At 36.5% G+C, this 13276-nt stretch overlaps 1 protein-coding gene and 1 long non-coding RNA gene across 4 annotated transcripts in view; one reads left to right on the plus strand and one right to left on the minus strand.

Moving 5' to 3' along the window:
* The window catches only part of DNAJC10 (DnaJ heat shock protein family (Hsp40) member C10), a 53587-nt gene that overhangs the window by 38395 nt on the left and 1916 nt on the right, over positions 1-13276 (plus strand). For all 3 annotated transcript variants that reach the window (XM_072752108.1, XM_072752110.1, XM_072752109.1), the window contains 9 exons: positions 1520-1647; positions 2332-2448; positions 5913-6014; positions 6593-6748; positions 7506-7639; positions 8710-8763; positions 8974-9121; positions 10762-10881; positions 12697-12801. In XM_072752108.1, coding sequence (XP_072608209.1) covers positions 1520-1647; positions 2332-2448; positions 5913-6014; positions 6593-6748; positions 7506-7639; positions 8710-8763; positions 8974-9121; positions 10762-10881; positions 12697-12801 — 1064 coding nt within the window. The remainder of the gene's footprint in view (positions 1-1519; positions 1648-2331; positions 2449-5912; positions 6015-6592; positions 6749-7505; positions 7640-8709; positions 8764-8973; positions 9122-10761; positions 10882-12696; positions 12802-13276) is intronic.
* Positions 3865-9873, minus strand: LOC140598193 (uncharacterized). The gene is made up of 2 exons (XR_012000348.1): positions 9777-9873; positions 3865-8516 (listed from the first exon to the last, which is right to left on the minus strand). It is a non-coding gene; the product is annotated as an uncharacterized lncRNA (long non-coding RNA).

The raw sequence follows: 13276 nt of genomic DNA on the forward strand, positions 1-13276 counted from the left end.
GTTTCTGACACTCAGTTGGCAGTTGATGACTGCACCGTTGAGTAAGAAAGAGAACACTGAGGGGAGGAGTTGACAGGGAGTAGACCCCTCTAGCTCGCAGTTGAATATAGGCCTAGGCCTCAGGAGAGGAATTTGAACTGAAAATGTAGATAAAAATAACCATCATATCCATCGTAATGGAAGCTTGGATGAGAATGAGCTTATCTAAGAGTGAAAAGACAAGAGCAGAACCCCAAGGATGACTTGTAAAGGATAGTCAAAGATAGAGGAGTTTGTAAAGCATTCAAGCAGCAGCAGCTACAGAGTAAGAGAAAAAGCAGGGGAATGTAGTGTCATTTATAACCATATTGAAATATTTGTGAAACTATTTCTGCTGCGCTGTGAATTGTTTTTTTGTTTTGTTTTGTTTTGCCTGCCCTATGACATTTAAATCAGGTGTCAGGGTGCCTGGGTGGCTCAGTTGGTTAAGTGTCTGCCTTCAGCTCAGGTCATGATCCCAGGATCCTGGGATCAAACCCCGCATCAGGCTCTTTGCTCAGGGGGAGCCTGCTTCTCCTCCCCTCTCTGCTACTCCCCCTGCTTGTGCAGCCTCTCTCTCTGTCAAATAAATAAAATCGTAAAAAAAAAAAAAAAAAATAGGTGTCACACATAATAGGTGTTTGACTTAGTATTGACTATCAAGTGAATAAGTCAAAGGGCACATAATAAAATGGACTATGTGCTGGTTGAAAAAATTATTTGCCAAGCCATGGAGTATATTCTTCAGACAAGAGGAAATCATCAGATGCCTCCAAGCCAGGGACAGTATAATCAGATAAATGGTTTTGTAAATTGACTGTGGTAGCAGTGTCGAAAATGGATTAGTTAAGGAAGATGTTACACAAAGACCAGCTTGGTTATCATAATAGGCACAACTGAATATAGGCAGTAGACAAAATTGGTTTCAGAGATATAACAGATGGAATGGATGGAGTTATGATACAAGGACAAAGAAAGAATACAAAGATCACTCTGGAAAATTTTACCTAGGCACCTAGTGGATGATTATGCCATTGCCAAGATAGGGAAGCTGAGAAAAGGGGCAAATTTAGGGGAAAACAGCTTCAATTATAATATATTTGAAATGTTTGTATGACATCCATATGAATATTTTCACTGGGCAATTGGTGATACAGGATTTGAATTCATAAGGGAAGTTGAGTTTGAAGAAACAAATTTAGTAGTTAGGCCACAGTAATAGTTCAGGTAAGCGTAAAGAACACAAATACTGCAAATAGTGATTACTCAGCCACTGAGAATGAAGGAACATTGGAAAGATAGGTCCTCCAAGAAACAAAGCATGTAAGAAAGGTACTCTGGCCAGAGCAAACCTATTTACATATAGTATACAGAACACTCGGACCCTCACCAAAATTAATGTGTTCAATAAGTTTGTCTTCATTTCTTTATTAAGTACAAAAACTTTGAAATGTTTCTGTGGATAGAATGTGGATTTTAATTTTTCTCTTCAATTTCAAAGGAAAGAAGATTCTATATGATATACTTGCCTTTGCCAAAGAAAGTGTTAATTCTCATGTTACCACACTTGGACCTCAAAATTTTCCTGCCAATGACAAGGAACCGTGGCTTGTTGATTTTTTTGCCCCAGTAAGTTATTTTTACATGTCAAATTTCGGTGTTGTCGGATTTTCTCTTGTCATAGCAAAAAGGCATTTTCTAAATAGTCTTGAACCATGAGTACTAGAATTGTGTTACTCAGTTTTGGTCCCTATACATAGTGCTTCTAAGATTAGCAAGGATGGGGACGCCTGGGTGGCTCAGGAGTTGACCATCTGCCTTCGGCTCAGGGGTGATCCCGGGGTCCTGGGATGGAGTCCCACATCAAGCTCCCTGCATGGAGCCTGCTTCTCCCTCTGCCTGTGTCTCTCTCCCTCTCTCTGTGTGTCTCTCATGAATAAATAAATAAAATCTTTAAAAATAATAGCAGGGTTGTCGTAGCCCCTCCAAGGATTAAATACACACACGCATAAGATTTGCCACTAAGTATAGTTTATTTTAATATATATTGCGGGATCCCTGGGTGGCGCAGCGGTTTGGCGCCTGCCTTTGGCCCAGGGCGCGATCCTGGAGACCCGGGATCGAATCCCACATCAGGCTCCCGGTGCATGGAGCCTGCTTCTCCCTCCGCCTGTGTCTCTGCCTCTCTCTCTCTCTCTGTGACTATCATAAATAAATAAAAAATTAAAAAAAATATATATATATATATATTGCTTATTGTAGAAATTTGGGTTGTTTCATTTAGCTCAATGCGTATGAATTTTTCTTTCATAGTGGTGTCCACCGTGTCGAGCTTTATTGCCAGAGTTACGAAAAGCATCAAAGCATCTTTATGGTCAGCTTAAATTTGGTACACTAGATTGTACAATTCATGAGGGACTCTGTAACATGGTAAGTATAAAATACTTTATTTTTATTTAGTAAAATGATTTTTAGGTTACACTGACAGAGGTCTCTATTTTAAATGTATGTCTACATTTAGAGTAGTAACAAATTATTTAATCAATTTTAACAAAATGATACAAAATTATGATTGGATTAAAAACATGAACAGACATAGTTCAATGTAGATATGGTATTATTTGTCAAACTTGGGAAAATAGTTCACTTGATAAAATGATTTTTCAATTATTTATAATTCTTGACTCAGTATTACCTTTTGGCACTTTATAGTTTGATTCTCAGGTTTTCCTCATAATTGTCTTCTAAGTTAGGAGATAGAAATTTTTAAAATGAAAAAGCTTTTTGAACCTTTGTTTACATAAAAATATTTTCTTAGGTTGATATTCACTCTTCAATTCCAGGAATAACTAGAAATTATGTATCTCATCATGAAAGTATATAATAGTACCTATGAAATATTCTTGGAACAAGTGTGTGAAACCTAAATCAAATCACACTTTGAGATCTATCCGTGTATAGGAAATCAGTACAGAGGAATATATTGACACCATGGGCATGAAATCTGCAAGTCCCAGCATATAGAGGATTTGACAGGACAAACACCTAATTTATTGGACAGATACACTGAAACGTGGGAAAAGCGATGAAAGAGACTCAAAAGACATATTCAAAGTGCAGTGTTTAGGTCTCATTTGGACCAAACTGCAAAAAAATGAGCAAGCATGAATTGGGGAAATTTGAACATTGACAGGGTATCTGATGATAATCAGGAATTGTTCATTTTTAGGGGAAAAAATGAAAGTGTAGTTACATTTGTGGGAAAGCTTATGTTTTAAATATACTGAAATATAGATAGATGGAATGATAAATTATCTGGAATTTGCTTTAAAGTAATCTTTGTGTAGGAGTAGAGTTGGAAGGAAGTATAAATGAAGTTAGCGTGCACTTGAGTGGATGCCTGTGGTAGCTATGAGAGTACGAGAGTTTATTGCTCTCTGCTTTTGTTTGTAATTTAAATATTTTATAAAAGCAAACGTTTTAAAAAAGAAAAAAGGGGGAGAAGGAAAGGAAAGAAAACGATGGGTTTTAAAAACAGAAGTAAATGTAGGAGGAGATCTTTTTGGCTCTGTGTGAGCAAGAATTTCCCAGTCCACACATACAAGGTAAAAATTAATGTGAATGATTTTGAGTACATTAAGTGTTAAACCTATTTCCAAAGAATAAGACACTATGAAATTAGGAAACAAGCTAAATATTTACAGCACACTTAACTGATGGAATACCTTGGTGCCAGAATATTTGACTACAAGTCAATTTTTTTAAATAGATAAAGTGAGAAAGTTGAGACTTTTTTTTTTTAGGAAAAAACCAATGAATATAAAAAATCTTGCACTTCAGTAGCCCTTAAGATAGTACAATTTTTTTTTTAAGATTTATATTTATTCATGAGAGAGAGAGGGGCAGAGACACAGGCAGAGGGAGAAGCAGGCTCCTCGAAGGGAACCCAATACAGGCCTTGATCCCTGAATCACGGCCTGAGTGAAAGGCAGGCGCTCAACCGCTTTGCCACCCAGGTGTCCCAGGAAAGTACAAATTATAACAATCCATCAAATTAACAAAAATTTGGAAATCTGACAATAGCAAGTATATGAATGAATTATCTAGTCACATAATGGAATACCATAGAGCATTTAAAACTAGATCTATCTTTACCAGCATGGGTGAGTCCCAGAAATACATTGTGAGATGACAACAGTGTATTACAGAATAGTTTACAGAGTATGATAGAATTACAGAAAAATTTTCTGTACAACATTCCACTATACCGCCCAAGGATACATATGCATGTCACAAAAGTATAAAACATTAGTGGATTGGATACATACTTACTTGAGGATATTGATTGCTCCTGCTTTCAGGGAGGAAAGGAAATGGGATCATGAAAAAGATGTAAGCCATCTGCCAGTGTGACAAAGAAGTTAGTCTTTCTTAAATATTGAGAAGGGATATGTGGATATTTGTTAGATGATTTCCCCTCTCGATTCTGTTTGAAATTTCATTTAACTATGTTTAAAAATGAAATAAGATCTTTGGTTTTGAGTGTCTTGTATGTGATGTTGAGAAGATGCTGAGCAAGATGCAAACGATGTGATAACAGTAATTACCTTAATTTGAAGTCTTCTAGTTTTTCTACTTTTTATCTAAACTGTTAAATATCCTTTAGATAATTGAGTAAAATGTAAGGATTTAAAACTGTGGTGTCATCTTACCTGGAATTGAGGCCAGGAATCATGACTCACTAATCGGTACCTACACCAAGTCACATAGCCTCTCAGTACCTCTGTTTCACATCTGTAAAGTTGATTTAGTATTTTAGCTTCTGAATAGACTTGTGAAAAATAGATTAGAAACTACATTTTTCAGGGGCACCTGGGTGGCTTAGTCAGTTAAGCATCAGATTCTGGGTTTTGGCTCAGGTCATGATCTCACGGTCGTGGGATCGAGCTTCGTGTCATACTCTGCACTCAGCATGGATTCTGCTTCAGATTCTCTCTCCCTCTCTCTCCCAAATAAGTAAATCTTTAAAAAAAAGAAACTACATGTTTAAGTGCTAAAAAAGATGCCCAACACAGGCAAATCACTTAGATTAATAGAACAACAGTCATACCTAATGAGTTATTTGAATTTACACTCAGATTACAAAAGTTTGATATTTCCATTGTTTTTTTCTAAAACTATTTTTGAATCCTAGTCAAACATTCCAGTTTGCTTGCTGAGTGCTTGTCAACTTTAAGGATGCAAGGATCAGCTGCAGTAAATTCACACAGATATCCTTATATACTTTTAGAAAAATAAAAATTAAAACTTCAAAGAAATTCTTCCTGGGCCAGTTAATTCTGAGATAGAAATTACAGTATTTTGTACCATAAAAGCTATCTTGAATGAGTAATAAAAGGTGACCATATTCTTAGGACATGAGTCATAATACTTAAAATATGATTGTATATACATTATTAATTTATTTCCTTATCCTTGCTACTGTATTTCCTTTATTTTCTTCTGCTACTAGACAAATTGGAGCATTTTTATGGTTTCAAAAAGACTCAAGCTAGAGATTAGCCTGCTCTTTACAGCCGTATCTATCCATCATGGTTCAGGAGAGTCAAAAGGGCCCATGCTCATAATTAGCCGTGCGCACCTCTCCATGTTTCTTTGCCCGTGGATTTTCTGGCTAAGGGAGTAGGTATAAAAAAAGGGTCATTTACCACTGCAACCGTGAACCCATTTTCTTTGCTGCATTTGGCCAGGCTAAAGATTTTTAATCGCCAGCAGTATAGCAGTGGGTTTTTTAAATGTTGTTGTTGTTGTTACTTAAAAGCAAGATGGTTATAAATTTGAAACCAATAGGTAAGATGCATAAAATCTTTCATTTGTATTCTCATTCCTAACAGTATAACATTCAGGCTTATCCAACAACAGTGGTGTTCAACCAGTCCAACGTTCATGAATACGAAGGCCATCACTCTGCTGAACAGATCTTGGAATTCATAGAGGTAATTTTAAATTAATTTACAGTATTGTAAATTATAGAAGTAAATTATCTTTAAATGGCTTTTGGTTTTGTGTTGTTTTTTATTATCTCCCTAGTAAAGCTAACCTTTTTGTTAATATTACCCCATCGTGGTAGACTGAAGTTCTATTAACACCGCATGGGGAGATCGAGCAGTATCTCCAGTCAGACTGTCAGGAAAATAGAATAATAGGCTTTCCATTAATAATTAAAGGATCATTTCCAAACCAATCATTGATTCTGAAACAGAACTATATGGCCTGTGTAGACATCGGGGCATCTCTTAGAACTTTTGTCCCCTCTACTATCACCTTAAATAAAATTGCCTTTGTTCCCTTCCTGAGATGATTTTAATGATACATAGAAGTAAGAAGAAAATATCCCTTGATTTAAGAAGGTTGATGGGCAGAGTCCAAACTTAATTTCTTCCTTTTTAAAATAATTCACTGTAGATTGTCTTTTAAATATCCGTATCTTTTGATTATTCAGAAAAGGAACTTTCTAAGTGACAGCAGTTTGCCAAGAATGTATTTGTTATAATGAAAGTTCCATTCTCTGTAGGACCTCATGAATCCTTCAGTGATCTCCCTGACACCCACCACTTTCAATGAACTGGTTAAACAGAGAAAACATGACGAAGTCTGGATGGTTGATTTCTATTCTCCATGGTGTCATCCATGTCAAGTCCTAATGCCAGAATGGAAAAGAATGGCCCGGGTATAGTATAGTAATTTATTTTAAATCTTAACATGTAGCATGAATGTTTATTTAACAGAACTATTTTGAAACTGAGATGAACCCACCTCCAGATTATCATTTAACAGTTCCAGTTATACCAGTTAGATTTCAACTCTGTTTCTGTCTGGTTGAGTGAATAGAATCTTTTTTTTCCTGCGTCACTTGTTTGTTACATATATGACCAAATTTCTGCCAAAGTCAACCCAAAAATCTATTTTCTATACAGAGTGTTATATAAAGCACGAAAGATTGGAAAAAAAGTTATTTAAATATATGATAATGGAAAATGAAATCACTATATTTCTAAGAAAAAATGCATAAGCCAAAGAGTTCAAAAGAGTTCTCTTTTCAGTAAAATTTTTAAATTTGAGCATGATTCAATGTGCTGCAATGCCAGACTCTATTTGAAAAATACATTGGAAATACCATTGCAGAGACCTTCATTAGTTCCTGGTTTCTTACATTAAATTTTAGAGATACCAAATTTTCCCCCTGCATAGAACATGAACGAAATCTATTGTTTAATCTGCAGTAAGGTCTTAACTACAACATTACATTTTCAATTCATTATAGTAAATGTTTTAAACCCTTACCTATTTTTATTTGGTGAAAATCACTGATAAATAACATAATAACCATCTCACAGTGATGATTTCGCTAATGTAAACAAATAGTTACGGAGGTAATTTTATTCTAATCACTTTGATCTATTTATCTCCTCTTTTCTCTTTTATAGACATTAACTGGACTGATCAATGTGGGCAGCATAGACTGCCAACAGTATCATTCTTTTTGTGCCCAAGAAAATGTTCGGAGATACCCTGAGATAAGATTTTACCCCCAAAAATCAAATAAAGCTTATCAGTATCAGTAAGTGTTGCCTAAAATTTAAAGACAATTTATTATGACCATTTATTTAAACAGTTAAAGTTTTAAAGTTATCTTACTGGTGCCTGGTTACTTCAGTCAGAAAAGTATGTGACTCTTGGTCTCAGGATCTTGCGTTCAAGCCCTACATTGGGCGTAGAGATTACTTAAATACAATAAATAAGCTTTAAAAAAAAAAAAAAGTTATCTTGACTAAATAAAAGTTAACCCAACAAGTATTTTTGGGGAGCCCATTTGGGGAGCCCACCATGTTTTAGGATCGTGTGCTGGTGAGAACCTCAGCAGATGAAAAAAGAATTGAACAATCCCAGTGTTCATGAAACTGGCACGCTGGTACAGAAGATAGAGAGGAAGTGCTGATATTTAGGAAATCAGTATTTGGTACCAGGTACTATACTAGACCCTTTGCTCACGTTATTTCCACGAGTCCTCACCTGTACCCTGAGAAATAAGAATGCTTGTCCTTCCTACTGTTAGATGAGTAAACTGACGGACAGCCCTTCAACGACTTTCCCGCGGCACACGGCCGCCAAGGTGTGTAAATGGGGATGAGCCCATCTGTCTCCGTGCCTGTAACACCACATGGTATTGGAGGTAGAAGAGTCCAGTGCAAGGCAGAGTAGAAGGAGTATTATACTGACCCATGGATTTCAAAGGAGGAGAGGATCACAACTATGAGAGGACATCATGGAAGGCTGCGTTGATGAGGTGGCTTTTGACATGGGCCTTAAGTATGTAGGAATTTGATGGACATAAAGACCAGAGTGAAGTCTCTGAAGATGAGGTCGTAGACATTGGAAGTTTTGCCATTCCCATGCGTCTGTAGATGTCCAGCAGGCAGCCAGACATTCAGGGCTATCTGGAGCACAAAAAAAACATCAAGAGTTAGAGAAAAATGTATTTGGGAAGCCATGTAAGCACCGTTTACAGCTAGGTGAAACGCTACGTGGTCAATAAGTTAAACTTTTAAATTGCTGCAGAGAGATGGTTTTCTGAACATATCCAATATTAGAAAATAGTATTTACAACTTACATATTTTTTCTTCTTTCAGTAGTTACAACGGTTGGAATAGAGATGCTTATTCCCTGAGAATTTGGGGTCTAGGGTGAGTAATCAAAATATGCATCATTGTAAATTGACTTTAGTGCTTTTGACCTGAGTTGTTTAAGGCTGTAGCATTTTAAACTACCTGGTAAAGAATTATAATTTACCAAGATAACTTTGAAGTGCTTTTTAGAAACTTTTTGCAAAATTATATTTTAGATGTTTGCTTTGGCTTCATGTAATGAAAAATAACTTTGATCCCTTGCCACAGATTTTTACCTCAAGCATCCATAGACTTAACACCTCAGACTTTCAATGAAAAAGTTCTACAAGGGAAAAATCACTGGGTGGTTGATTTCTATGCTCCTTGGTGTGGACCTTGCCAAAATTTTGCTCCAGAGTTTGAGCTCTTGGCTAGAGTAAGTCTCGTCTATCTACTTAAATAACTTGTAGTCACATGCATGTTTCAGTAATTAGATAAAATAACATTTATTTTAAAATTAGATAAAATAATTAGATACAATTTTAAATATGATTCTTTTTTCTTAAAAGTTTCCTGTGGATTTTTTGAAACTCCATTTCATTTCTATGACTCTAATCTTTGCAGATTTCTTCCTTCTTTATGAATGCTTTTAGCAGCATCTCCTATCTTGATGGATGACATCGTCTACCTACCCCTGACAGCCAGACACCTCACTTCTCCTGCTTGTTTCCTATTTCTTTCCTTTATCACCATTACTCTGCTGCCCACCAGGCCATCATTGCCTCCTTAATGCCTTTCAAATCTGTTGTCTCCTCACCGTCCCCTCTCTGCTCAAGCCTTCATCCTCTCATCTAGACTGCTCATGCGTACCTTTTAGCTAGTCTTCTGTTGCCAGTCTGCCTTCTCCAGCTTCGTGTCAATAAGTTTCTGGGCCTGCATCCTTGATCGCAGGTCTCTGATGGGACCCTTCCTCCCTCTTCAGCTCTATATCTGTCCCTACCCCACACCTTACAGTTCAGGCACAACAGAGTCCTCCAGGTTTGTTAAACAAGTACGTGCTGTTCCCTCTGTCTAAAATGCCTTTTCCTTACCATGGTCATCTGGATCTTTTTCTCCTTATCCTACAAAACCCAGCTCCAACTGGCACTCCTGCGTTCACGCTCCTCAGTCAGTTCACTTTGATATCTTGGACTCCATTGGTGTAGTTACACAATGAATGTTAAATATTTATTTAGTTACGTGTCTCCTCTGTAAGACTGAACTTCTTGAGGGCAAGGTGTACAGGTCTTTTCTGTGTCTAACTCAGTAAATGCTTATAAAATTTAAGTGAATGCATAAACTGAAAGTTTTTGTGGTTTCTGTCACCATCATCCTGCTCATTAGCTAATTCAGATTGTTAGCTTCCTAGGGTGAGAAAACTCCAGTTTCACCAGCCTAAAACAAAAGCAAAAATCCCAAGCCTGGAGGATTTCTTTAGCAAAGGGATTTCAAAGCTCCCAGGAGTTACAAAAGATTATTTTAGTTATATTAGATCTTCTTCTCCTCTTATGCTTCCTTTTTCTCTAGTAATTCTATCAAAAAGTTTTTACTCCCTTGTTCACTGAAAAACTTAGCTTATTTTGTAATGCAGCCATATCTTGAATATAGCAGATCATACCCTGGAGAGCAAGAAAGAAACCTGATAGAGAGGAAATGGAGGACGTAAGTGTAGTTGTCAGGCTTCCACAGGATGAAGAGTGCTACGTCCACACGTAAGACCAGAGAAAGGAGGAAGGCGAGTAAGGACAGAATCTGAGGTGTTTGTGGTGTGAGGGACAAGGTGTAGGTACCAAGAAAGAGTTTTTCCTGATAAGAGTTTGTTTACTCTTGGAGAGGTGGTTCTGGGTAAATAGGCATTTAAGGAGCCAGTAAAAAGTTGGAAGCGATCTTTAGTTAGGGTGGAAAGGATAAAAGCTTAAGTTTTTAAAACAGGTCCTTAAAATTATAAAGATTTAAAATTTTAGTATCATGTTGCTTTATGATTACCAAAATAGTTTATGCCACAGAGAATGGCAAACCATATTTCTCTCTTTTCAGATGATTAAAGGAAAAGTGAAAGCTGGAAAAGTAGACTGTCAGGCTTATGGTCAAACATGCCAGAAAGCTGGTATCAGAGCCTATCCAACTGTTAAATTTTATCCCTATGAAAGAGCAAAGGTATGTACAAGGCTTTCCTACATGTGCCTTTCCTTTAGCAGACCAAGTTGAAAAGGTTTGTTACTAGTCTGAATGTTTGTATTAGCCTTTGTTTTCCCTTTTGTTATTTTTTCTTTTATGTATATGTAAAAGGAAGCTTCAGTATAGGCATCAAATGATTTTAAGAAGTTGTTCTGTCTCAAAGTTGGTATGATCCATTGCCTTAAAATTTTTATACTCCTGAATTATAGAAACTACTAAAGAAACATACCAGAATACTAGTAGTAATTTTCTGTGAGTTGAGAATTCAAGATAATTATTTTCTGTGAAGTTCTATATTTCCTACTTTTGTAAAAATAACGCATATTACCTTTGTAATTATTTTTTCCAGGAAAAGAAAAAAATTAAAAGAATACTATCATGATATTTTTGAAATAGACTAGTACCTGAACATTTATCTTGAGAAATATCTATTGGTGATTTATACTACAAAATAGAAGTTAGGGTTCCTTGGTTTGGTTATAACTCCTTTCTCTGTGCCACTGACAATAATGTGTTTTCTCCCCCCAAAAAGAAACCTAGACATCTATCAGTGGGTCTTAAAATTCAGGTGATAACTCCTACAGCCATTTATATAAATGCATAGATCTTTCAACCAATATAATTGCTAACTGAAAGTACTCACGACTTTTGCTATCTTCTGAGTAAAACCATGACATTTTTGACAACAAAACTGTAACTATATGAGGATTTGCCATGTATTCATGTTTTCTGGTAAAATATTTGAAATAACTAATTTCAAATATGTTTATACTTTTTGAGAAAGAACATCAGCTTAAGATCTTGCTATTTATTAAAAATTATATTTTGAAGTAGAGTTAATTAAATTTGATGATGAATTTCAGAAGTCTAGTATTGTCATCTAGATTTTTCAATGAAGGATTTTGATTTTTCAGAGAGGTTAATTCTGTCTTAAGAATGGCCAGTAGTAGGCAGAACTCAGAGTAAAGGAGCTTATACCAGTATCTGAGTCTTCATTCCTTTGGAATCGCTAGCTCTCCTCTCTGATTCTCAGAACAGCTGAGAAATGGGTGACCTCGACAGGGGTCCTACTCAGAATGATGTTAGGGAGGTATCAGTATAATGAGCAGTCACAGAATTAATCAGGCCATAGCAGGAGCTGTTTGAAAATATGTTATCCTGTGTCTAGAAGAGCCCAGAGGACATTAGGACTGCACATATGCCCGTGTAAACCAAGAGACGGGGTGGGAGACCAGGCCAGGTTGAAGACCACAGCGGAGTAATGACTGTGGTAAAGGGCAGTACAGCTCCGGTGGGCAGTAACACACAAAAACAAGATCCTAACACACAGTGTGGAGCCCCCACCAGGAAGGAGGAAATAAATGACTCCAGATCCAGGAGGAGCAAGCCTGATATATTGACCTGCCCCCTTCCCCGCTTTTCAGAGCCACCTCTCTGCCCTGAGCAGATGAGAACCCAGAGACAGACATTACTCTCCAGTGTTGTTGGTCAGGGTGTTAGCTGTGCCTGTGACGTGTATTAGAGTGATTGGAGTCCTCTGGGGAATGTCTTCTCTTTACAGTTCAGTTGTTTTAAGGCAATTGGAGTTAGCGATGCATTTTTTCCAAGAAATTGTTTTACATGTTGCCATTACGGTATTGTATTTAATTAAGTAAGTTAGAAGTTAACTGCTTTTGTGGCATTATTTCCTTGAAGAAATTGGAGTTTCAAATATTTAGAACTTTAAAGGATTAATCAAGTTTCTTAGATGGAAATGTCATGCTTTGATTATAAGAGGAGTGTTTCTAATTTCAGAGAAATATTTGGGGAGAGCAGATAGATGCCAGAGATGCAAAAGAAATTGCTACCTTAATACATGAAAAATTGAAAAATCTCCAAAATCATGGAAAGAGAGATAAGGTAAGGACTAAAATGTAGAGGTGACTTGGCAAACATTATCTATCCTTACTGTACCTTATATCCATCAATAAACAGGTACAGTGGAAGCTTCAAAAAAATAGTAAAGTTGAAGTTTCTTGATTGGAAAATATGACCATTAGACTGTAGCCTGTATACACTGATAAGCTTAGAAATTTGGACAAGTAAAACCATTTAACACAAAATAGTGAACTATGGCCATAAATTATTTAAATTTTGTTCAAATACAAATAAAGCATTGACTTGTTGGGAATAAATATACTGGAGCCTCATAATATATTTTGCATAGCAGATTTTCTTCTGGTGTAGAGTCAGGATGTATCAGAACCGTATTCATCTTGGCCCCTCCTTGAAATTTACCTGTCAAGAGGCAGTGAAGCCCCTTTGCTATTCTGTGGAAGAACTGTTGATTTCTCCCTTTTTTAAATCATTGTCATCCCAGGACATACTTCGAGTC

Source organism: Vulpes vulpes, chromosome 3 (genome assembly GCF_048418805.1).
Source record: "Vulpes vulpes isolate BD-2025 chromosome 3, VulVul3, whole genome shotgun sequence".
NCBI lineage: Eukaryota > Metazoa > Chordata > Mammalia > Carnivora > Canidae > Vulpes > Vulpes vulpes.